The 25,253-nt window shown below is 47.3% G+C and overlaps 2 protein-coding genes and 1 long non-coding RNA gene across 7 annotated transcripts in view; 1 reads left to right on the top strand and 2 right to left on the bottom strand.

The window, feature by feature from the left end:
- Nucleotides 1-4,653: 4,653 nt before the first annotated feature.
- Nucleotides 4,654-6,367, bottom strand: LOC138845859 (uncharacterized). The gene is made up of 2 exons (XR_011383078.2): nucleotides 6,226-6,367; nucleotides 4,654-5,841 (listed from the first exon to the last, which is right to left on the bottom strand). It is a non-coding gene; the product is annotated as an uncharacterized LOC138845859 (long non-coding RNA).
- Nucleotides 6,368-19,402: 13,035 nt separating this feature from the next.
- On the bottom strand, nucleotides 19,403-21,729 carry CYCS (cytochrome c, somatic). 3 transcript variants are annotated; one of them, XM_002713723.6, is made up of 3 exons: nucleotides 21,670-21,729; nucleotides 20,480-20,656; nucleotides 19,403-20,368 (listed from the first exon to the last, which is right to left on the bottom strand). In XM_002713723.6, the coding sequence occupies exons 2-3, from the start codon at nucleotides 20,646-20,648 to the stop codon at nucleotides 20,220-20,222; spliced, it is 318 nt and encodes a 105-aa protein (XP_002713769.1). In that variant the 5' UTR covers nucleotides 20,649-20,656; nucleotides 21,670-21,729; the 3' UTR covers nucleotides 19,403-20,219. The 3 variants fall into 3 exon arrangements, with proteins under 3 accessions (XP_002713769.1, XP_002713768.1, XP_069915777.1); XM_002713722.6 differs by having other exon boundaries at nucleotides 21,644-21,729; XM_070059676.2 differs by having other exon boundaries at nucleotides 21,618-21,729.
- Nucleotides 21,730-21,865: 136 nt separating this feature from the next.
- LOC138845860 (uncharacterized) overlaps nucleotides 21,866-25,253 on the top strand; it is a 214,817-nt gene continuing 211,429 nt past the window's right edge. For 2 of the 3 annotated variants that reach the window (XM_089315429.1, XM_089315430.1), the window contains exon 1: nucleotides 21,866-22,076. In XM_089315429.1, coding sequence (XP_089171555.1) covers nucleotides 22,002-22,076 — 75 coding nt within the window. In that variant the 5' untranslated portion in view covers nucleotides 21,866-22,001. The remainder of the gene's footprint in view (nucleotides 22,077-25,253) is intronic. The other variant, XR_016222558.1, reaches the window with a different exon arrangement.

Raw genomic sequence — 25,253 nt, forward strand, 5'->3', positions numbered from 1 at the left:
AAAATGGCCTGAGTGCCTGGGCCCCTGCCACACATATGGGAGACCCAGATGAAGTTCCTGGCTCCTGGCTTCAGCCTGGTCCAACTCTGGATGTTGTAGCCATTTGTGGAGTGAACCCACAAAAGGAAGGTCTCTCTGACTATGCCTTTATTGAAAGGTCAGACAGGAGCCTGGAACTCCATTGGGTCTCCCACGTGTGTGGCAGAGGCTCAAGCAACTGGGCCATTATCCGTTGCCTTTTGAGGTTCATTAACAGGAAGCTGGGTCAGAAGCAGAGTCACTGGGAACCAATGTTGCAAGCAATAGCTTAGCCCACTGCACCACAAATGCCAATCCCAAGAGATTGTCTCTAACCAGGAATCCTATGTCTTTTGCCAGCATCCATAAACTGTGGCCAGCTATCTTTTTAAAAAATTAATTCATTCAGCCAGCGCCGTGGCTGAATAGGCTAATCTTCCACCTTGCAGCATCGGCACACCGGGTTCTAGTCCCGGTCGGGGCACTGGATTCTGTCCCAGTTGCCCCTCTTCCAGGCCAGCTCTCTGCTGTGGCCCAGGAGTGCAGTGGAGGATGGCCCAAGTGCTTGGGTCCTGCACCCCATGGGAGACCAGGAGAAGCACCAGGTTCCTTCCTTCGGATCAGCGTGATGTACCGGCCGCAGCGCACTGGCAGCGACGGCCATTGGAAGGTGAACCAATGGCAAAAGGAAGACCTTTCTCTCTGTGCCTCTCTCTCACTGTCCACTCTGCCTGTCAAAAAAAAAAATTAATTAATTAATTAATTAATTTGAAAGGCAGAGTGACAGAGAGAGGGGAGAGACCACCTGCTGGTTCACTTCTCAAATGGCTGCAACTGCCAGGTCTGGGCCAGGGTGAAGCCAGGAGCCAGGAACTCCATCTGGGTCTCCCACCTAGGTGGCAGGGGCCGAAGCTAAGATGGGGCCGTCTTCCACTGCCTTCCTAGGCACTTTCACAAGGAGCTGGATCAGAAGTTTCCCAGAGGCATTAGCAGGAAGCTGGATTGGAAGCAGGGGTGGGCCTGGAATTGGCACTTCAGTACAGTATGCCAGTATCACAAACAGTGGCTTAACCTGCTGCACCACAGCACTGTGGCTATTTGTTAGCTTGCAAGGAGGGTAAAATCCCAGATTCAACTGTGGATAGTCTACAGAACTTTTCTTTACGTGAGATATCTTCATAGAATCTCTTTTCTTTGCTAGAATCCCTAACTAGAACATTTAAAGAAAATCATTCTGGGAAAGCAGGCAGTTCCAACTCAAGGAGCAGCATAAAAGTTAAGTGCATTGGGAATCTGACGGCACATTAGCAGGCCCTACAATGATCCTGAAAGGCCCCAGATGCCGTAATCCTGAATGCTGAAGCCTTGAAAGACAACAATCCCTAAAGAAAGTCACAATCCAGAAGGCATAAAGTCTCAATTATGGAAATCCTAAAAACCCAAATCCCGAAAACCATAATTCCCTTGGGGAAAAAACGGTTCTTCAAGGGTACTTCAAAATGTATATGGAAAAATGGTATGAAAGGAAAAGTTTATTTTGGTGCATAAAATTTTTGTAATTGATACATGATTTTTTCATAATACATATCACATTTTCATGAGCTTTTTTGAAGACCCCATGTATGAACGGACTTCAAAAATTGTTTGCGCCAAAATAAAGATCTTTTTATCTCATTTCCCACAAAGCTTTTTAGAAAGATTTATTTATTTATGTGAAAGGCAGAGTTAGAGAGAGGCAGAGGCAGAGAGAGAGAGAGAGAGAGAGAGAGAGAGAGAGAGAGAAAGAGATCTTCCATCTGCTAGTTCACTCCCCAAATGGCTGCAATGGCTGGAGCAGGGCTGATCTGAAGCCAGGAGCCAGGAGCGTCTTCCGGGTCTCCCACACAGGTGCAGGGGCCCAAGGGCTTGGGCCATCTTCTACTGCTTTCCCAGGCCATAGCAGAGACCTTGATCGGAAGTGGAGCAGCCAGGACTCAAATCTGTGCCCATATGGGATGCCGACACTGCAGGCAATGTCTTTACCTGCTACACCACAGTGCTGGCCCTGGCCCACAAAGTTTTTGAAGTACTCTTGAAATGGAGGGACAGAAAGCTGAATTCTGGGGAAGGTCACATAGGACAATGATGAAATTTCATCACTGAAATTATTTGTCTGAATTGGCATTATTTCTAGCAGCAAAATTCCAGATACTTTTTTTTTTTTTTTTTTTTTTGACAGGCAGAGTGGACAGTGAGAGAGAGAGACAGAGAGAAAGGTCTTCCTTTGCCGTTGGTTCACCCTCCAATGGCTGCCGCAGCCAGCGCGCTGCGGCCAGCGCACCGCACTGATCCAATGGCAGGAGCCAGGTGCTTTTCCTGGTCTCCCATCCGGTGCAGGGCCCAAGCACTTGGGCCATCCTCCACTGCACTCCCTGGCCACAGCAGAGAGCTGGCCTGGAAGAGGGGGAACTGGGACAGAATCCGGTGCCCCGACCGGGACTAGAACCCGGTGTGCTGGCGCCGCAAGGCGGAGGATTAGCCTAGTGAGCCGCGGTGCCGGCCAGATACTTTTAATGAATTAAAAACTGGGCTGGTGCTGTGGTGCAGTAGGTTAAGTTTCCTCTTGCAGCACCAGCGTCTGTATGGGCATAGGTCCGTGTTCCGGCTGCTACTCTTCCAATCCAGTTCTCTGCTTATGGCCTTGGTGCTTGGGCCTCTGCATCTACAGGGGAGACCCTGAAGAAGCTCCTGGCTCCTGGCTTTGGATCAGCCCAGCTCTGGCTGTTGCAGCCATCTGGGGAGTGAACCAGTGGATGGGAGCCCTTTCTCTCTGTCTCTCCCTCTCTCTGTCTGTAACTCTACTTCTCAAAGAAAAAAAATAAAATATTTTTTAAAAAAAGGAATTAAAAACTATATTTGTCTGAAAGCCAGGAAGGTTACTGCTGGTTTTAAAATAATTACTTGCCTGGTAAGATAAGATGATACTTATGCAAGGACCAGGTTGTGGCACAGTGGGTTAAGCTGCCACTTGGGACCCTGCATCCCATATTGGAGTGCCTGGTTCCATTCCAGGCTCCTCCACTTCCAATCCAGCTCCCTGCTGATGCACCCGGGAAGTAACAGATATGGGCTCAAGTACTTGGGCCCCTGTCACTCACAAGGGAGACCTTGCCCCGGCCCGCGGGGTAATCAACTAGAACATGAGGAGGGCAGACCTGAATGGAGACAAACCAGACACGAGAAGGGAGACCAAGACAGTACTCTGATCAAGGTCTCAACTTTATTGGAGAAGGAAGTGGCTTATATAGTATAAGGCAAGAAATGTACAGTCGAGGGTAAGCAGGGGTCATCTCACAACATAGATCAAAGGAATAATTTCACAGGATCCAGTATCAATTTGACAAAGGGAGTTACAGCGAGGTCTTGCAGCTACCAGATGTGCTTATCAAGGTATAAGAAAGCGAGCACTGAAGCCAGAAGGCCAAGTGCTAACCATATCAGTGAGTTGTACAAATGGAATTTTCTAGTGAATCCTCCTTACAGGAACACAGCTGAAGGTTAGTTTAAACAAAGGCCTATACAGGGAAACCAGCACAGTGGCTCCCAACAAGACCTTGTTGGAGTTCCTGGCTCCTGGCTTCAGGCTGGCCCATCCTTGGCTGTTGTGGCCAGTTGAGGAGAAAACTAGCAGATGCAAGATCCTTCTCTCTCTCCCTCTCTGTCATGCTGCTTTTCAATAATTAAATAAATCTTAATGAAAAAAGAGAAGGCATGCAAATTTGTTTCTACCAAATTTGTGGCTGTAGCTGAGTGCATGTGGAATGGATTTTTGTGCCTCCAGAAGAGAACCGTGGTACGGAAGAGGGGAGATTTTAATAGAGAATGCACATGTTGGTGTACATCAAATCACAGGAAACTTTCAAAAAGAGCAGAGTCACATGGAGAATGTATTCTCCAAGGAGACCCATGCCCCAGAGAAACGAAAAGCAGCTGTTCCTGCAATGCGCGACTTCACGATGCAGGTAATGATCTTGACGGTCAGTGCTTCCAAGCAACTGCCCACAGTCTACCCTGTAACACGCTGATTCCTATGTTGAAAAATGTTTCTTGGGGCTGGTGCTGTGGCGTAGCAGGTAAAGCCACTGCCTGCAGTGCCGGCATCCCATATGGGCACCGGTTCCAGTCCCAGCCCGGAAGAAGCTCCTGGCTCCTGGCTTCGGATCTATGCAGCTCTGGCACTTGTGGCCATTTGGGGAGTGAACCAGCAGATGGAAGACCTCTCTCTCTCTCTCTCTGTGTAAATCTGACTTTCAAATAAATAAATAAATAAATCTTAAAAAAAAGAAAAATGTTTCTCTTCTTAGTTTTATTACCACTATTTGAAATTAGCAGCATTATTTTTTCCAGTTCATTATTCTATGCGTTTCATCTTTGTATCATTTCCAGCACTAGAGGAAAAAATTGTGTACAGATTTGTAAAAGAATCCTAATTCTTTTTATGCATTGTCTCCCAGATCTGACTCCTGCCTAAATTCTACAGCTTCTAATGATCAATTTAACATCTCTCTCAGTTTGCTAAGAAAGTACAGTCAACAATTATCACCTGCCCCGAACCTCCCATATGCGCAAAATTGGTGAATGACTTTTTAAAACCAGTTTGAATATTTTATTTTATTTTGAGAGAGAGAGAGCTCTCCCATCTGCTGGTTCACTTCCCAAATATCTAGAAGCTGGGAATTCAATACAGGATTCCCGCGTGGGTGGCAGGGACCAAATTATTTGGGTCATCACTTGCTGCCTGCCAGGATATGTGTTAGTAGGAAACTGGAGTTAGAAGTGGATCCAGGACTTGAACCCAGGCACCTGATATGGGAGGCAAATGTCCAGTGGTGTTTTAACCACTGCTCCAAACGTTGACCCGGAAGATTGTTGAATATTAAATGAGACCTGGCACTTGGTAGAAAACATCAGAGCTGTAAAATAGCTACCATCATTGTTTCCATAAGGATCTTTGACTCTACAGAACAGTCACAAATTGACTAATTTACAATTCATGGAAGAGAATTCAACCTACAATAGGGCCATCAAGGCTTTTCTGTGGGGAACAGGTGGGCGGATTGCAACATGTCTATGAATGTCCAATTGAGCTGTCTTTCATGATTGATTTGGAGCTGGCACAGCATTGAGCCCAGAATTTTTAAAAGGCAAGAAGAGTCAGAGCAGTACAAAATAAAATCACAGGATTTAGAAAGCAAGCAACCCTACCTTTAAGAAAAACAAAGACAGCCCAAGTATTATTTATTTGGTCTTGGATAAAGAGCGAAGCTAATTTGAGTTTCTGGAAACAAAAGGATGGGGATGCTGTCAGATTCGGGGAGGGTCACTAAGATGGTGCTCAGGGATCAGGCAAGGCTGAAGCCAGGATCCAGGAACTCAGTCCAGGTCTCCCATGTGGGTGGGAGGAAACCAACCACTGAAGCCATTACCTGCTGGCTCCCAGGGTGCACGTGAGCAGGAACAGAACTGGCAGTGGAGCTAGGACTCCAATCCAGGCACTCTGATAAGGAATGCAGGCATCCCAACTGGCATCTTAGCTGCTGGGCCAAATGCCTGCCCCAGAATTTTCTTATCTATTTGAGGATAAGGGAGAAGCAACCAGGACTTGAAAAGACAAAATCCTGGAGAGGTGAGGCTTGCAAAAAGAAGTATAGCAATATTCAGTCTCTGCATTCTTCCTCAGTTAATTACCAATTCTGCCTCTGGGTCAGTGTAGGAATCCAGAGAATTGGTGTGGTCCAACGACCTCTACTGAAAGGCAGAGAAATCACAGGTCTTCTGCAGAACCTAGGGGACAAAGGAGCAAAGATCAGAGGCTTGAGGATGAATGACTCAGTGATAAGGAAGGGGCTAAATAGCTGCCCTACAGCCTGCCCTTGGGACACTGCCAGATCTTCAGAGCAGGAGGCGAGGAATCCCAGCAGAACAGTTTTTGTCAGTTCTGTGCTGAACAGACAAGGATAGAGATCAAGAATCACCTTGAACAAGCCCGGTCAACACCCCTGGCTCTGCTGGAACCCCAAAAGGCTACCTTTTAAGAGTGATGTCAGAGGCCAGTGTTGTGGTCCAGCAGGTTACACTAAGCTGGAGAAGCTGCATCCCATATTGGAGTCCTGGCCACTCCATTGTTGATTGGCCCTCTGCCCAAGTGCTCAGGCCCCTGCCACCCACCTGGGAGACGCCTGGATGGGATTCCTGGTTCCTGGCTTCTGCTTGGTCCAGCTCTGGCTGCTGCAACTATTTGAGGAGTGAACCAGTAGCTGGAAGATCTCTCTGTGTGTCTTGCAGCCTTTTTAAAAAAAAAAAAAAAAAATGGTGTTAAACCAGAGATTGAAAAAGCCTTTCCAAAATTTCAGGCAGCTCAGTCTCTAAGTGGATGAAGGTGATGAACCCCGTCTACCTATCTAGCAGAAAAAAGCTAGAACCTTTTCTGGAGAAAGATATCACACAGAAGGGCTCTAAATTGTTCGCATCACAGAATGCACCAAGACAAAGGAAATGATTGAAAACTGAGAAAAGGCCGGCGCCGCGGCTCAATAGGCTAATCCTCCTCTTTGCGGTGCCGGCACACCAGGTTCTAGTCCCGGTCGGGGCGCTGGATTCTGTCCCGGTTGTCCCTCTTCCAGGCCAGTTCTCTGCTGTGGCCAGGGAGTGCAGTGGAGGATGGCCCAAGTGCTTGGGCCCTGCACCCCATGGGAGACCAGGAGAAGCACCTGGCTCCTGCCTGCGGATCAGTGTGGTGTGCTGGCCGCAACGCACCAGCCGCGACGGCCATTGGAGGGTGAACCAACGGCAAAGGAAGACCTTTCTCTGTCTCTCTCTCTCACTGTCCACTCTGCCTGTCAAAAAAAAAAAAAAAAAAAAACCAGAAAAAAAACAATAGTTCCATAAATGACCTTGGTATTGGCACTGCTGGACAAAGACTCTGATGTTTGATGGATAACAAAATGGATTTCACCAGAGATTTAGAATTTATAACAATCGTGACTAGTCTGGCTTAACACAGAAAATAGGGAGACTGCTTAGGAGATGAGAGCACGGTTTTCAGTGTTGGCACTGTTGACCTTTGGGGACAGATAAGTCTCTCTTGTGGGGGTGTCCTGTGCACTGTAGAGAAGCAACCTTGGCTTCTACCCTTTACAGTGGCGTCCAGTAGCACTCCCTCACCGAGGTGGCAACCCATACTGTCTCCAGACATTTCCAAATGTGCCCTGGGAAGCTGATTCACTCCCAGCTGAGAACCACTGGGCTACAGATGGGAGACAATGCAGGCTTGAGTTAGGCGCAGACTGGAAAGGCAGTTAATGCACTGAAAATTCCCAGTGACGACTGAAGGAAGGTGGAATGGGATAATCTAGAACAGATGGCCAATTTCTGATTTGGATAAGATAGAGAATATGGCAGAATCAGGTTTTGAGAGAAAGTGAATTCATTTTTGAATGTGTTAAGTTTTTGCGGCTGTTTTAATTTCCAGCTGCAGAAACAACGCTCCCATTGCCACTGTAGCGCAATTTAGTAAAGTTGATTCCCTTACAGTTCTGGAGATCAGAAGTCTAAAATGAGTCTCCACAGGCTAAAATCAAGGTGTTGGTAGAGCTGGTTCTTTCCAGATATTCAAAAGGGGAATCTAGGGACTGGCACTGTGGCACAGCAGGTTAAACTGTTAGGTAGGAAGTCAGAAATGAGCTTATATGTGTGTGACAAAGGAGTTGACATCTAGGTACAGCATCCTCATCTCAAAGTCATCCTGATAACCTTCCAGGTGCAGCCCAATATCTGCACTTCAAACGCCCTGCCCCTTCTACCTGATAACCATCCTACCTCTAATGCTCCTCTAGGGCAGGGCGATGCCAGCCAGGCTTCCCCCTGTCTGATAACTTCAGGGGAAAACTCAGAAAGGAACTTTTTCTATTTACATCCAAAAAGTCCTTTGTTCCAGGAGGAGCAGAGGCTGAAGGCAAGGCCCATCCCCTTAAACAGTCCCCTCCCCCCACCTCAACCAGACTGTGCCATCAGCCCTCTGCCTCTCTGCTGAGCTGCCCACCTGGCCTGGCCAGGTGTATTCTCTTCACTCAACCATGTAACCTTGCTCTTCCCCCAATCTGAGCAACTGGGCACTCTCTTTCAGGTTCTGTCTGGAGAGGTGCCCATCCATTCTTACGGATGTCCCTGCCCTGATAAACCTTGCTATTTGCTTTCCACTTACTCTCTGTCTCATGCCTGAATTCTTTCTTGCACAAAGACAAGAACCCTTGCAGTTCTCTGGTAACAAAACCACCATCTGCAGCACTGGCATCTCATATGGGCGCTGGTTTGAGTCCCAGTTGTCCACTTCCAATCCAGCTCCCTGATAATGCTCCTGGGAAAGCAGTAGAAGATGGCACAAGTCCTTGGGCCCCTGCACCTCCACCCATGTGGGAGACCTGGAAGAAACTTCTGGCTCCTGGCTTCTGCTTGGCCCAGGGCTGGCTGTTATGGCCATTTGGGGAGTGAACCAGCAGATGGAAGATCTCTCTCTGTAACTCTTTCAAATAAATAAAATTTAAAAAATGAAACAAAAGGGGAATCTACTTCTTGCCTCTTCCAGGGTCCAGAGGCTGCTCACAGTCCTTGGCTGTGGCTGTCTCACTTCGTCTCTGCCTCTTTGTCACACGGCCTTCTTGGACTCTGCCCTTTGTGCCCGTCTCATTTATTAGAACCACTGTCAATCTATCAGGGCCACTTGAATAATCCAGGGTAAATTCCTATTTCAGATTCTTAACCAGATCATATTACTAAGTCCCTTTTCCATACAAGGTCCCATTCTCAGGTTCCAGGTGTTTGGCCGTGAACATAGTTCAGTCTATGGGTGTCTATGGGGTGGGAACCACAGAAAAATGTCTAAAATGCATTTTTTTTTTTGACAGGCAGAGTGGACAGTGAGAGAGACAGAGAGAAAGGTCTTCCTTTTGCCATTGGTTCACCCTCCAATGGCCGCCGTGGCCGGCGCACCGTGCTGATCCGAAGGCAAGAGCCAGGTGCTTCTCCGGTCTCCCATGGGGTGCAGGGCCCAAGCACCTGGGCCATCCTCCACTGCACTCCCGGCCACAGCAGAGAGCTGGCCTGGAAGAGGGGCAACTGGGACAGAATCCGGCGCCTCGACCGGGACTAGAACCTGGTGTGCCAGTGCCGCAGGCTGAGGATTAGCCTAGTGAGCCGCAGCGCCGGCCTAAAATGCATTTGAATATATGGAGCTTCAGAGAGGTTTAGTCTGTAGATATACCTTATCCATGGTTTTGTTCTCTGCAATTTCAGTGATGTTCAATCAACCATGATCTGAATATATTTAAGTGGAAAATTTCAGAAATAAGTTGTTAGCTTTACATTGTGCACCATTCTGCTGTTGTGTTCCAGATCACCCGGATAGAAAGAACCAGTGAGACTCACCGTAATGCAAAGAACAAAGGGACTTTATTAGTAGGTCCAGCATGCTGGGGCCCCAGCCTCCCGTGCAACGCAGTGCTGGGAGACCAAGACCCCCTTCTCTTTGTTCTTGGGGTTTTTATAGTTCCCGGGCAAACAAGTATTACGTCTGCATTCCTTTTCCCTCATATGGCCATACATTGAGCCTCCCTATTAGTTGCCCGCCCCCCCCCAGCCCTGCCAGACCAAGGACTGCCCGGTGTCAGGTTTCATCTTCTCCTACCAGGTGCTTCCTGGTCCTAGCCTGTCCTCTGTCTTGTGAGAAGCTTGTCATGGCGTGACTCTGGCCGCTCACACTGCATGATGAAATAGTGTGCCACTCTGCTCTGATTCACCCAGGATGAGTCATCCCCTTGTCTAGCACATGCACACAGTATCTGGTGCCGACTGCTTACTCAGTCGCAGTCGTCTCTGACTGATTGCCATGAGGTTGCAGGGCTTGTATTCAGAGTTCAGTATGGGCTGAGTCTCAGATGTCCACTAATGGTCTTGGAACATATGTCTCACAAATAAAAGGAATGAGTGTTGGTATGAAGTCATGGGGCCAGTGCCGTGGCACAGTAGGTTAATCCTCCACTTGTGGTGCCAGCATCCCATATGGGCGTCAGGTTCTAGTCCTGACTGCTCCTCTTCCAATCCAGCTCTCTGCTGTGGCCTGGGAAAGCAGTAGAGGATGGCCCAAGTCCTTGGGCCCCTGCACCCGCGTGGGAGACTGGGAAAGAAGCTCCTGGCTCCTGGCTTCGGATCGGCACAGCCACCTGAGGAGTGAACCAATGGACGGAAGACCTTTCTCTCTGTCTCTCCCTCTCACTGTCAGTAACTCTCTCTCTCAAATAAATAAATAAATTCAAATTCAAAGAAAAAAAAAGATATGAAGTCACTGCTTGTGTTTGCTTTCCATGGGTGTAGATATTGCCAAGGGAAAAATATGAAGGAAATATGGAGGGCATAACTTTAGGGAGCACTATTCCCAAGAGGTGGGTGTTACCAGTTAGGATTAGAATCAGCTGCATGTAAACTGAAATAACAATATTTTAAATAAGAAGGAAATTTATCAAAGTCTGGGCTAACATGGCAACTTCACCACTTCTTTAAGGTGTCAAGTCCTTCCATCTTTCTGCTCTGCAATCCACAGGTGCAGGGCTTCCCTGCCCAGCAGTGCCACCTGTGCAAGGTGGCTGACAGAGAAGCTGGGCCATCCCACCAGGCTCCAGGCTCGAAGAAAAGGAAGAGCAAGGGGCAAAAGGGCAGATCTCCTGGCTGAGTTAGAGCTTTCTTTTAAAAAATCATTTGCGAGGGAGATGGAGGGATAGATAGATAGACAGATGGATGGATGATAGATGTGGAGAGCTCCCATCCACTGGTTTACTCCCCAAATGCCTGACATGGCTGGAGGTGGTCCAAGGCTGAGATTGGAATCCAGGAACTCAATCCAGGTCTCCCACATGGTTGGCAGGAACCCAACCACTTGAGTCATCACACTGCCTCCCAGGGTCTGCATTAGTAAGAAGCTGGAGTCAGGAACTAGAAGTGGGCATTCAACCCAGAGCTGATGTGGGACTTGGGTGTCTTAACTAGGCCAAACATCTGCCCCAAAGTCAGAGTGTAGGGAGAGTCTGTAGCTTACTAAATATCGGTTTCTCACTCTGGCTATGACTATGACAGGCCTCATTCTGAACTGGGAAGGAGGCAGGCTGGGTCCTTGAGAACAAAGAAAGTAAGCTGTCCTGGAATTTATGACCTTCTGCTCCTCACCAGCTCCCCTGGAATTTATGGCCCAATGCTTCCTGCCAGTGCCTCCCCATGCCATCCCCTTTGTGTGGCCTTCCTGCCATATAACTTATATAGCCTATACGTTTAAATGAACGAATGAACGTGTTAGGTCCCAATACCTTGCCATATAGAGAATAAGAAGGTAACCTACTAGGAGATCCTTGTAAGTGTGAGGCTATAAAAACCTCTCTTATGCATACAAGCGGGCCTTTTGCCTGTGCACTGCTAAAGGGCTGTGTGTGGGTAGGGGGTGGCTAGTAACAAATAAACCTCTGCTTTTGCATCCGCGACTATGTATGCCTTGTGCATTGATTGGAAAATTCAGACACAACAAGAGCTTTTAAAAAGGATTTTGCTGGGGCTGGCGCTGTGGTGCAGTGGGTTAACGCCCTGGCCTGATGTGCTGGCATCCCATGTGGGCACTGGTTCAAGACCCGGCTGCTCCACTTCTGATCTAGTTCTCTGCTGTGGCCTGGGAAAGCAGTGGAGGATGGCCCAAGTCTTTGGGCCCCTGCACCCATGTGGGAGACCCGGAGGAAGCTCCTGGCTCCTGGCTTTGGATCAGCACAGCTCCAGCCGTTGCAGCCAGTTGAGGAGTGAACCATCAGATGGAAGACCTCTCTCTCTCTCTCTCTCTCTCTGGCTCTCCTCTCTCTGTGTAACTCTGACTTTCAAATAATTAAATCTTTTTTTTTAAAGGATTTTGCTGATATTCCATTCAACTAACTTCCACTTGACCCACTGGGCAGTCTAGGAAAGTTGGACAATGTAGTCTTTTTCTGATACATTACTTCTTTGAAAAAAAAAAGGTTATTTCACTAAAAATGAATATCTAGTAGGCACACAGCAGGCTGCAAGAGTAGACATAAAGAATCTGACAGAGGAGGCTGAGTAGGACGGGTCAGTGAAGCAGGAAAGGAGCCAGTGGTGGGCAGGTAGCGGCTGATTCCTGAAGGGTAGTTCCCTGCCTTCCTGTGAACTCAAACATGGATTTGGCTATGGCACCTGCTGTGTAGAAGGCCAAGGATGTTAGCTTTCCAAGGGACTCTGCTGGAGGACCAGCCTGGATGGAGGAACAATTGCTTCAGCTGACAGGATCCATTAGACAAGTACACACTTGTATTCTTTTGTATCTAACACAGGCCTTGATGCTAAACTGCTTGGTCAGTTTTGGGATAGGGAATAGAAAGCAAACAGTCAGAATCTCCAGGCAGTCTATTAGCGTTTCATCACTACAGCAAAATGCGTTACGCATGAAAGGAGGTGGTTTATTTTGACTCATGGATTTAGCAATTCAGTCCCAGAGTGGGTGGACCCCATTGGCTTGGTTTCTGAGGAGGCCAGAGGATGTCGATGGGTGAGTGTGTGCCAAGGAAGGATTCCACAGTGAGCCAGGGAGCAGAAAGGGTGACTAGCCCTAACGTCGCTTTTGTGACCAACCCTCTCTCAAGGATGACCTCCCCCAGGCCCACCTCCTAAATACAATTGGATTAAGTGTCCACCCTCCTCATACCATTAACTTACTACTTGGGTTTAAATGTCTACGTGAGGGGCTCGCATTGTGGCATAGTAGGTAGAGCTGCCATGCTCCACTTCTGATCCAGCTACTTGCTAATGGCCTGGGAATGCAGCAGAAGATAGCCCAAGTCACACTAGAGACCCAAATGAAGCTCCTGGCTGCTGGCTTCAGCCAGGCCCACAGCTGGCCAGTGTGGCCATCTGGGAGAGTGAACCAGCCAATGGAAGATCTGTCTCTCCCTCCCTCTCTGTAACTCTTTCAAGTCAATCAATATTACTATAAATAAATAAATAAATAAATGAACGAATGTCTATGTGATTCAGGAGCCAAATCCTGTTCAAACATGGCTCGCAGGATATTACAGGAAGACCTCGGTGTATACAGCCTACATTTTATTATAGTAAAAGTATCTGAATCATTGCCTGACCTTGACCCTCCTTCATGACCTAATCTTGGGAGCTATCAGGTTTGGAGGGAGGGAAATGGGCAGGTCCTGCCTGTCATTTTCCACTAAGCACTAGTTCTCTTAATTTCTTAACCAAGGCTGATTTGGGAGATTCACAGTTAAAAGTCTCTCCTGCAGCCCTCTTCCCATCTCTGACCCATGCATTCAACATATAGTGTTTATGTGTGGTTATCACAGTGATACTTTTTGGTTCTATCATATGTGCCCCATTCAGGAATTATGTGAGGTGCTCATGTTCCAGAATCAATCATTTTTATCAATATAACTGCTGAATATTGCTCACGACGTTAGCAGTTTGCCATGACAGCACAGGACAGAGCAGCACACTAGTTTTTCCCAGGTAAGGGCCTGCAGGTGGCAGCCTGCAATCACCTGGATTGAACCTCCTGATAAATCCTCCTGGGAGAGGGAGGGAGAGGGCTACAGCCATGCGCCCAAACATCACCCACTCTAAGATGCCTCAAGTGCACAGAGTTCTGTCTCGATCTGTCTCCCTCCTTGCTGAAATTACTTTTAAGTTTCAGAAGTTGGCTATGGCTGGCAGTATCTCAGTAAACAGAAAACTAGAAACTGTGCTGTTGTTACTGGAAAAAGGAAACTCTTAGGGATGACAGTGTATGGAAATTAGGTGTGCATTTACCTTTTTGTTAAAAAAGTATTTATGTATTTATTTGAAAGGCAGAGTGACAGAGAGTGAATGAGGGAGGGAGAGATTCTGTCCATTGCTTTACTCCCCAAACGACAACACCAGCAGGAAAAAGCCAGGAGCCAGGAACTCCATCCCGGTCTCCCATGTACTACTGGAACCCAAGCACTTGGGCCATGCTCTGCTGCCTTCCCAGGTGCATTTAACAAGCAGCCAGAACTCAAAGTGGCTCTCTGATATGGGATGCCGGCTTTGGCTTAACTCCCTTGTGTCACAACACTGGCCCCCAATCCCCTTAGAAAAGCTGTTAAGGGAAATAGAGTTGGTGTAGATGGGACTTCCTTGTCTCTTGGGCTACTTCACTGAAGGGAATGAGACATCACTTGACAGGTGAGTTGTCAGACTTATGGGTCTGAGTCATCGACATGACTAATTCCAGGCACTTCTCTCCCACTAAACCTGCTCACTTCACTTGGAAGCAGCATCTCAGTGAAATCCCCTCCTTCCGTGCAGTCTGTCCCAATGTTAAGTGATTTGTTGAATTGTCCTGTCCATCTAGGTCAAGAACAGTAACACCTGAGTGTGAACTGAGCACCAGGTGATGTGCCAAGCACATTCTCTTGTTTAATGCTCACAACTACCCCAAGAACTAATAAGATTACTGTCAGTTTACAGATAAGGAAACTACAGAAAGGCTAATGTGCCTGAGTCTGTTGAGCTGTGTCAGTAGAGGACTCAGAACCTTGTGCTGTCTTCCTCCATCTTTCATCGGTAAAGAGTATGGAAGATTGTCATCTTACTGACAATATGGGATGTGCCACTTCAGTACAGGTGAGCCAGAAAACCTAGATTTCCCCTACCCACCCCAAATGTGAAGATCTGACACCTTCTTGGTCTGGATGCACCATGAATGCCTGACTTGTCACTTAAACAGAATAAGCAAAACCACAATTTCCAGAACTCATGCAGATGGCATATTCATATTGTTGAAGTGTGGTTCCCCTTGGAAGTTTCTTTACCAAAAAGAAAGTAGGCATGTAGCTCTTCCAGTTTCTCTGGGTGAGGAAGAGGTCAGCAGGAATGGGTGTAGGATTGATTGTGCCAGAGCGTCTGACAGCTGGCAGCCACTGTTGATGTAATTAAATATTCTGAGCCATATCTGAATTAAGAACTACGTTCAAAGTGGAGGGTGGGGGACAACAGCTTTCCTTCTAGCCAGGAAGTGGAGAATTAATGGGAGGCAAGGCCATCTGTCCTGAGATGGGGTAGAGGTGAGGGAAGAAGCTACAGGAGCATGAGGAACAAGTCAAATAACCACACGACTGCGAAAGAAGGGAGAGAGGACAGCTGGCTGCACAGGGTTTCTGCTGGTTCTGCGGAATCAGAGCTAAGTTTCCCGTGGTGCCGATGGGCAGAAGTGGGAGATTTTCCCCCAAGTGGACAAAACAGACAGCTGAGCTGCTCCGAGGGTGGGTGTTTGCAGAGCAGATGCCACAAGAGGGGAAACAGAGATGATGAAGATACAGGGTGCAGGCAATGCAGTGATCTAAAGATACACTAAGAGGTTGGGTAACAGGGGCCACAGGCAATGAGTAGGGCTGGGGACGTTCATGAGTTCAAGGAGATACAAAAAAGAATGAGATGTGGAATAATATGGGGTTGTGATCAAAGATTGGTGTATGAAATTTCTAATTTCAGAGTAGCAGTTGTGGAATTGTAAACTGTGAACAATAGGAAAGTACTTGGAAGAGCTACAACAACACTAAGGATGGGTCATTCACCCACTTGTTTGTAGTTAAAAGGGGGTTGCATAGAAATCTTATGCCAAGGGAGGTGCTCAGTGAACAGGAGATAAAGGCCCCAAAGTGCAGGGATGACAGCCCTACCTGTGAGAGGATTAGTGAGGACCGGGAGGATGGCAAGATCACAAGTGCAGGACAAGCAGACTCTACTTGGGAGGGCTGCAGGGATGCGTGTGCCTGGAGAAAAGCCCACTTTGTAGTAAGGAAATGAAAGGTGTGTGTTCTGTAAAGAGGCTGACAGAAGTTACATGGAGTTCTAGAAGGCACCCTGGAAAGCCAGGTGTCAGTACACGTGCTACTACTAACAAGGTATTGCATCCATGTGACCTTAGGTGGAACCTCCCCTTGAGCCTGTAACACAGGGATTACTGTCCCATATACTTCATGAAGTAATGAGGATGAATTCAAATGTGAATGTACCTGTTATAAAGCAGTTTGCACTATGGGGCTAGACTCTGGGCCGAATGTCATGTTCAAAAACAGATCACAACAACTACATTTTTATGATGCTTATGTTAATGTGAAATGAAACGCAAGGGGGGTGAGATGGTAAGAGCAGCCTAGGGTATCAGGGACAACACAGAGAGGCAAGAACACCAGACTTGACAGTGAGGTTTCTGTAACCTTGGAAGCAGAAAATTTTCACTATGTGACTTCCAAGGAGTTTGATGCAGATACAAAATTAGACAAATCACATTTTTCAGAGCTTACCACAAATAACGGCTTTCCCACATAACTCAATGATTCTTCTGAGGTAGCTATTATTCCTATTGTCCAAATGGCAAAAAATGAGGTGTTAGATTGGCAATGCAATGTTCTAAGCCAGGGGCTGAGAAACCTGGTAAAGTACCAGAGAGTAAACATTTAGGCTCTGTGGGCCAGAGTCTCTATGGGAACTATTAAATTCCTAATGTAGCACAAAAGCAACCCTACACAATACATACAAGAATGAATGTGACTGTGTTTTATTTGCAAAAGCAGCTGTCTAGTGGGATTGAGCCCACAGCGTGTCATATGATGATACACACTGAACACATTTTCTAATCGTAGGCCCAGTATTCTCTGTGGCTTACTAGGCTAATCCTCCGCCTTGTGGCGCCGGCACAGCGGGTTCTAGTCCCGGTCGGGGCGCCGGATTCTGTCCCGGTTGCCCCTCTTCCAGGCCAGCTCTCTGCTGTGGAGGATGGCCCAAGAGCTTGTGCCCTGCACCCCATGGGAGACCAGAAGCACCTGGCTCCTACCATCGGATCAGCGCGGTGCGCCGGCCGCGGTGGCCATTGGAGGGTGAACCAACGGCAAAGGAAGACCTTTCTCTCTGTCTCTCTCTCTCACTGTCCACTCTGCCTGTCAAAAAAGAAAAAAAAAATAAATAAATGTCTTAAATCCAGCTCTGGTGAACTTTACCTCCTATCTATAAACTGGCACAGCTGGACTGTAAACAATCTCTAGGGGCTCATTGAAATGTGATTAAAATGGGGGCTCTTACCACAGTTGTAGCAAACCAATCCATATTCTGTCATCTTTGCCAGGCCATTTCTAACAAACTGTAACCTTCAAATCAGTTGCCACCCTTTGGTCCTCTCTGGTGTTTCTATGTACAGAGGGCTATATTTTACATCAGTGATACATAGGGGGACCACCAGCAAAATCACAAAGGAGCATCCCTAGCTATATCTGAGTACCACCTATCTGTAAATTGCCCACGTGTAAATGGGATCAAACATACAGTGAAATTCTAGCGCTAAGCAATTAGGTTTAGAAAAAGGAATGAGAATCGGAGTTCTGAGGGGCTAGGTCGAGAAAGTGAGTCCAGGAGCAGCACTGTTCTTAGACCCATGACTCCACTCATGTGATCCAACAGCTCCTTGCCATTTGTGGTTATGTAAATTCACATTAATCATTTAACAAAATTAAAAATTTAGCTCTATATATATGGGCATATTTCAAGGGCACACTTGGTCTGTAAGATGAGTTCTATCATCACAGAAGGATGTACTGGAGAGTGCTGCTCTAGACAAAACCCAGAATGTGGACGTCAGTTGGAAGAAATCCTCCTTAAGTACACCTGGTCCTCACTTTGGATATCACTAACCTAGTCACTTACAATGAAGCACTAGGAACAAAGACGTGAGTCACAGTGCTAGCCTATCCATCCCCTTTTCCTTTAAGAGCATATACTGCAAACTAAGGAAACACCTCTGCCTCTGCTCTTACAGGTTACCTTATACTATATATAAGCATCAGAGGTACTTGCTTAAGGTCTGACGTACAACACTGCAGGCTCCCATCAGTGCCCATGCAGGCCTTGGCTGCTGTAGGAGGAACAGAAATAAGGAAACGAAAAAAAAAAAAAAAACACCAAGCCCAAGTGGCTTTCATGTGAATTAACCAGCAATTCTCAGTTTTGATGGCTGTGCCACAACTTGATCACTTCTGGGTTAAATGATGTTCACTTTCTGCATCATTCCCAGGGTGCAAAGTGGAACTTTGACCTCCAGGGCTTCCCCACATTAGTCCAAACTTGTCCCTCATGGGCTCAGCACTACATCATCTCTGGGTACTGCTAAATGCAGTCATTAAGTTCTATTAAAGCTCAATTTCTGAATATTTTAGGAAAAATTTTCATATATTTTTGCTTTCCATTCGGAAGGCAGGGAGAGATATCTTTTGTCTGCTGGATCACTTCCAAATGCTTGCAACAGCTGAGGCTGTGCCAGGAACTTGGAAACCAATCCAGGTCTGCCATGTGGTGGCAAGGACCTAAGTATCTAGGCCACCACCCTGTTTCCCAGGATGCACAGGAGGAAGCTGGAATGAAAAGTGGAAACCAGAGACATGAATTGATGTGGGATGAGGGTACCCTAAGTGGCTATTTAACTTTCAGCATGTGCTTCCACACTGACTTCCTTGTTTTTCACATTTCTTCTATGAATGATTCGCATGTCACTAAGTACTTTGCCAGGTTTTCAAGGCCTATTGATAACATGGCTCTTACCTCCACTAGCACAGATGTCCCTTAATACACGTTACAGCTTTGTTCAGGTCCACCATCTCCATAAAATTTCAGAAACTACTCTAAATGGGTATGGCAGGGGCCAGCACCGTGGCTCACTTGGTTAATCCTCTGCCTGCATCGCCGGGTTCTAGTCCCGGTTGCTCCTCTTCCAGTCCAGCTCTCTGCTGTGGCCTGAGGGCAGTGGAGAATGGCCCAAGTGCTTGGGACCCTGCACCTGCATGGGAGACCAGGAAGAAGCACCTGGCTCCTGGCTTCGGATTGGCGCAGCGCTGGCCATAGCAGCCATTAGGGGAGTGAACTAACGCAAGGAAGACCTTTCTGTATCCCTCTCTCTCACTGTCTATAACTCTACCTGTCAAAAAAAAAAAAAAAAAAAAAGGGTATGGCAAAGATTGTCCAAAATAACTCACTATTTCATCATACACTGATACACACCACAAAACTGAGCGGCAACATTTGGCAAAAATGCTGCAGTTTTCATTCTGGCCAAAGAAATTTTAGGGATGAATTAGTGAAGTGCTATAGTCCAGGCTGCCCTACATGACCAAGCCAACACAACCTAATTCTACAACTAGGAACACTGATGCACCAATACTTAGGGCAATTACACTCTTTAACCATTAAAATTTCAGCATGAATCATTAAAGCAGACACAGTCAAAAAATCATGATCTATAATTCTGTTTTTAATTCTCTTAAGTCTTGTGATCACATATTTTAGAGGTTTTGTGCTGATGGTATCTCCTCTACCTTAGTCCTTCCATTGAGCTGGCAAAAGCACCATTACTAAACACAAATACACAGTAGCTCCTCAGTGTTATGTGTTTCCAAATGGCTGCTTATAGACAATCCTGAATTCTAACTCAGTCTAAGGTAGTACAGAATTCAACAGCAAGTGTAACTTGTTACTTCACCTGGTCATGCTGACGTTCAAAGCACCTGACCTTACAGATCATCTATAAAATGTGAGAAGTGTTAAATATTCTTTATTTGATATGCATAAACCACACTAAAATGCCTTTCAGTAAGTAAAAGGCAGAAGTTTAGATACAGGAAATTCTAATGAGATTGCCACAGCTAAGACCAAAAATACGAAGTAGACGTTTCCAAATGTCTTCAGCTCTTGCCTTAGGTAGGTAAAGAACAAGGGAATCTCGTTCAGTTCTGAGACAGTGAGGCAATTTCCCCAGCATTTAAATCTAAATCCAATCTCCCAACAGGTTTTGGGATGGCATTGACAAGTTTTGTTAGTTAAGTCCAATCATATCCTTAGAAGGGGAAAACAGTGAGGGCATTCACTGAACTGGAATTACTACCAAAATTTCCTATTTAACCACACAAGGCAATATTAGACTGTTGGACAAAAATATTTTGTCAGCCATTCATGATCTGAATTCTGGTGTATGAGAATTAAATTATGGTGCACATAAAAAAAGTCACGGGACATTGCTGTTTTGTAATAAATAAGGCAGTGGCCAGCTATTACTCATTCGTAGCTTTTTTGAGATAAGCTATCAAGTCTGCCCTTTCATTCTTCTTCTTAATGCCAGCGAAGATCATTTTGGTTCCAGGGATGTATTTCTTGGGATTCTCCAAATACTCCATCAGCGTGTCCTCTCCCCAGGTGATGCCTAAGGAAGAGATGCACTGGTTAAGAATCTCACACTCCCGACAGAAGAGCTGGCTACAGGGCACGTTCACTCAACTGGTGCTGTATTACCGGGCAACTGCCTTCCTCTTACCTTTGTTCTTGTTGGCGTCTGTGTAGGAGAATCCAACGGCCTGACCTGTCTTCCGCCCGAACAGACCATGGAGATTTGGTCCAGTCTTGTGCTTGCCTCCCTTTTCCACAGTGTGGCACTGGGCACATTTCTGAACAAAAATCTTCTTGCCTTTCTCAACATCACCCATTTTTAACTCTAAAAAAAAAAAAAAAAGATCCAGCTTAGTAACTTTTTTTTTCCCTTAAGAAACAAATACATTGGAGCTACCACATCACTGCTGCTCTACAGCATTCAGAGCCAGGACAAATTTTGTTTCGCTCCGCACATTCCCAATACTTTAATACTGAAACACTACTTAAGGGAACCTCCTGAAAATCTCATTTCTTGTGTGTACAAGTGTTGGAAGCCTGGGCAAAGTGGAGATCTACTTCATAACCCAGTTTCAAAAGCACAGGTCAAGGTCACGAAGTCACAAACCTGACCTGGGATTACCGTACACCCAAACCACCCAAATCCCCACTTTTTACAAGCCCTGATTATTTACGCACACTACAACCGAAAGCCACCTCTCTTGAGGATCAGGTGAAGCACGCTGTGTACAAAACGAGGCCCTGGTCCCCTCGGGCCCTGGAGGTCACCCGCGCAGCTTAAATTACACCAGCACCAAGGCGCCGGCGGTGGCTGGGAGGACTCGGGCGGGCCGCGCGAGGCACATTCGCTCTCTCCAGTTCTAAGACGCCCACGGGCGACCATGTAGGTCGGCTTCGGGTTCACGGGGACTCACGAAGCCCCCCTTGGTGGAGCTCGCTCCTGCGCGGTTATCGGGAGACGACCCCTCCCTGACCCGAGCAGCAGGCAGGCTCTGCTCTCTGTAGGTGGACGTGAAAGGCCGCGCCGGCCCTCGCGGGGGAAATCCTGCCCATTGGTTCCTTACCACCCACGGCCGGGAGGCCCGCGTCCCTGCCAGTCCGCGAGCGAGTCTGCCCCTCTGCCTACTCAGGACGCTGCCCCACTTCGCGCCGTGAGCTCCCGGGCGCCAGCTGGCCAGGAAATCCCCGCTTCTCCCGCCCGGCCCCGTCCGGCTCGCGTGGACCCCACTGGGAAGTGCCTGGCTACGTCCCGCGCTCCACCGCGCGCTCCCCACGCATGTGCGCACATTCCACAGCTCTGCCCGCCACCTACGGCTGCTTCCGCACTCCCGCGCTCACCGCTCGTTAGTAGCTCGCGCCCCAAAGGACCGCACCAGGAAGCTGGACGTCCCGCTCTCTAAGCCCAAGGACACGCCGGCCCGCGCCTAAGTACCGGCGTTGGTGCAACCGCACTCGCTCCGCCCCCGCGCGGCCCGACGTGCGGCCGAGGCGGGACATACGCAGTGACGTAGCGGCTCCTCATTGGTCCCTGCGTCAGGAGCCTGCGCCAGCGCGCATGCCGGCTAGCAGGGTAGGGTGTCCCTCGCGGGTGCCCTTCCTCTGGAGGCCTGGCTTACCGGGCCCTTACGGCAGGCCCTGCGACACAGAGCGTCGAGGTGGGGCGGGGGGCGATGACGTCACCCTGCCGCCTCCGGGCGCCCGCGGAGCGAAGTCTCCGTCTGGATCCTGGGCGTTGTTTTCCTGAGGTAACAGTTCTTGGGCGCAGGGTGTAAAGAGCTTAAGCCAAACCACGTTCGACTCACGCCCTAACCTGGACGCCCCGAGAAGTGACCTGATTGTCCCCCAGTCAGCTGGCGACCTTTACCTTGACCCTGCGGGCTGGGGCCCTTGTTCTGCCCTCACCTTTCTCCCAGCTGTGCCCGGTGGACGCCCGAGACCCAGGGAGGCATGCCCTTGGGGCGGGGACACCCTCCAAAACGCGGAGCAGCGGGAGGGTGTGCAGGCGGCGTCTAGGAAGTCACGTTTTTCGATGATTAGAGAGTCCTTGGAAATTAGGTAAAGGTCACGTCCCAGGTAGCCAGTGCGGTTGAGGCCATAGCAGAAATGTAGATATTTTTTGTTGTTGTTCAGCTTCCCCTTACCCCACTCACTCAGTTCTGGCCCCGGGAGCTTTCTTCCAGACTCTGCCCCTACATTCTGATGACTCTTTCCTCCATTCCTGTTTTCCGTCTGGCACTGCCACACTCATAACGTCGAGTGGTTGTGGAATGCATGTACGCATGTCCATGCTTTACCTGGTACCTGGAGTGAGTCAGTAAGCACTCTTTGGCGGAAGTTAGATTCTGGTATCCTTTCTCCCACCCTCAATGGAAGCAGTAGACACTAGGAAGTTCGCCTGCATTACCCCAGGCTTGCATATCTCTGGTCCTGTGATTTCTACCCCAAATTCTCCATCTCCCTCTAAGATTAGAGTACCTTGGGTACCTCTCTGCTAGTGCAGAAATCTGCACAAGTCTCTCACAGAAATGGTACAGGAGTTGCTTACAAACCATGCACGTCCTCCTGTATGCTTTAAATTACTTCTAAATCCCTTACACTATGAAATACAATGTGTTAGTGCATTGTTACATTGTATCATTTAAGGAATAATGACAAGAGGAAAAATTGTACATGTTGAACGCATCTTTATGAAGCCAAGTCCTAATACTGCCAGCCATACTCCTCCAAGGAAAATGTGGTCCTTCAACAGGTAGTTGTTCTATGCAAGTCTCTGATGTTTGTAGTATCAAGAGTTATTAGTGTTTGTCCTTTAAGGAGTTGATCAATGGGGTATCAGAGTGCTGATGCCACAGATCATATAGATGTGCCAGTAAATTGACTGGCTTCGTGAATGGATAGATTTCCCTTTACATTTATTCCTATTAGAAAGAAAATACGAAACTGGAAATTCTTATTCTTTAAAATATTTATTTATTTGGAAGAGTTAGAGAGAGAGAGACCAAGAGAGAGATTATAAAGCAATGCCTTTGGTTTCTCCTTCCAGCAACAGAGTAGATGACTTAGTTTTAAAAAACCTTCTGATGAACAAAATCTAGTTATCTACCTCCTCCCCATGAAAATAAATAACGAGGCCGCAAGAAGTAAGGAAAATCCTCTGTTTGGAGGCAGAGGGTGAATTATGGGGAAAAAAGGAAAGTGAATGTACTAGACATGAACTGACTCCAGGGCCAACCTATGGACCTTTGCTGCAGGGGAGGAGCCTTGTGCTATGACAGCACATCAGCAAAATGAAAGTGAAGCCCATGCAGGGTGGTGAGGTGAGGTCGGAGGTGGAGTTGGTGCCCTGAATCCAAAGGACAAAATGCTGCCTGTTTATGGCAAAGGCGTAGACCAGGTTAGTCTCCTCTGTCTTGGCCTTGGTGCTGAATGAGGAGAAAAAGTTATTCTCCAAGGATTCATAACTACAGGTCTGCCACCCTCATACAGGCTTGGGATTTGATTTTGCCCTACCTGCAGGGTCTAAGGAACGTCTGAAAATGAACCAAGTAGTCGTGGTTGAGCAGCTTGTCTTGTTGTCTGGCAGAAAACAAGCACAAATCTTTTCCTGAGGACTATCTTGACCCAGGCCCCTGAGTACTCTCATAGTCATGAGAGGTCCCAAGCATGAGATTGTAATGGAAAGCAACAAAGAGCAAAATTTTACCACCAGAAGGTCACAGGTGTTGGAATTAGTAGTTACTGGAGATGAAAATCTTATCAACAGAGAGACTTCTTCACATCCATTTAAAAAAGAAGCAATCATTTTTATTGTTGAGCAGGAACAAAAAAGTGCATATATAGGTAACCCACAAGAAACTGCCAAAGCAGACCAAAAATCTCACATAATTATACAACAGAGCTAAATTAGAATCTCTTTATATTTTATTTTCTAAAGATTTATTTATTTGAAAGGTAGTTAGAAAGGAAGAGATCCATTGGTTCACTCCCCAAATGACACATGGCTGGGGCTGGGGCTGGTCCTGGTCAAAGCCAGTATCCAGGAAGTCCATCTGAGTCTTCCTCATGGGAGGCAAGAGTTCCAGCACTCAGGCTGTCTTCTGTTGCATTGCCTTCCTAGGCACATTAGCAGGAAGCTGGCAGAAGCAGAGCTATTGGGACTCCAACTGGTGCTCTGACACTGGATGTCAGTGTTGCAGGTGGTGGCTTAACCTGCTGTCCCACAAAGCTGGCCCCAAGTTATGATTTTTTTATGTCATGCTGTTTTTAGCTAGCGTGTAACATGAGGCTTCAGGGTCATCAGTGCCCTATTTGTTTGGCAGCACACTGATCACTGGTATTTGGATTTATGATCTGTTTTCCTGAGGAAGATTTGCCATCACAGTTTGGCCAGATCCTCTCCTTGGTTGAGTCTTTGTTTTGTTATCACATTCCTTCCCAGTAGATTCACCTGGGAATTGGAGGAACCATTTATGTATGCATTATTGTTGTTTTAAAGTATAATGAACACCCCCGACCCTGTGTACACACCAGAAATACATGGCTATGCCAGCATTAAACTCCCAAGGTGACAGGGACCCTGGAGCTCCATCTTCCTAGGAGTTTACTTTCCAAAGGAATGGACCCAGACCTTCTGAGGGGTTTACTTTAAAAGGTTAGAGTGAGGACTCAGTCTTTAGAGATTCTCTAAGGAAATTCTTTGAAGGAAGGCAGAGGGGGAAATAGCCTGTGACCTTTGTAGACAGAGTAAGTGATTTTTATTTATCTTAAAAAGTATACTATGAAATGGCATTTAACCATTCAGATAAAAGAAGGAAATAGAAAGCTACAGTGAACAGGAGTTTTCCAGGCAAATTTCAGGAAGAGTTGAAAGTAACTTCTAGAAATGAAAATTGTAATCATTGAAATAAACTACATATAGTGTG

The sequence above is a fragment of the Oryctolagus cuniculus genome, chromosome 16 (assembly GCF_051225735.1).
Source record: "Oryctolagus cuniculus isolate XC-2025 breed Fujian yellow rabbit chromosome 16, ASM5122573v1, whole genome shotgun sequence".
Taxonomy (NCBI): domain Eukaryota; kingdom Metazoa; phylum Chordata; class Mammalia; order Lagomorpha; family Leporidae; genus Oryctolagus; species Oryctolagus cuniculus.

What these genes read in the sequence shown, in the direction of transcription:
- CYCS (XM_002713723.6), bottom strand. Translation starts at nt 20,648, where the DNA reads ATGGGTGATGTTGAGAAAGGCAAGAAGATTTTTGTTCAGAAATGTGCC. An exon ending in AGACGCCAACAAGAACAAAG is followed by an intron (nt 20,369 to 20,479) that starts GTAAGAGGAAGG and finishes TCTCTTCCTTAG; the next exon opens with GCATCACCTGGGGAGAGGAC.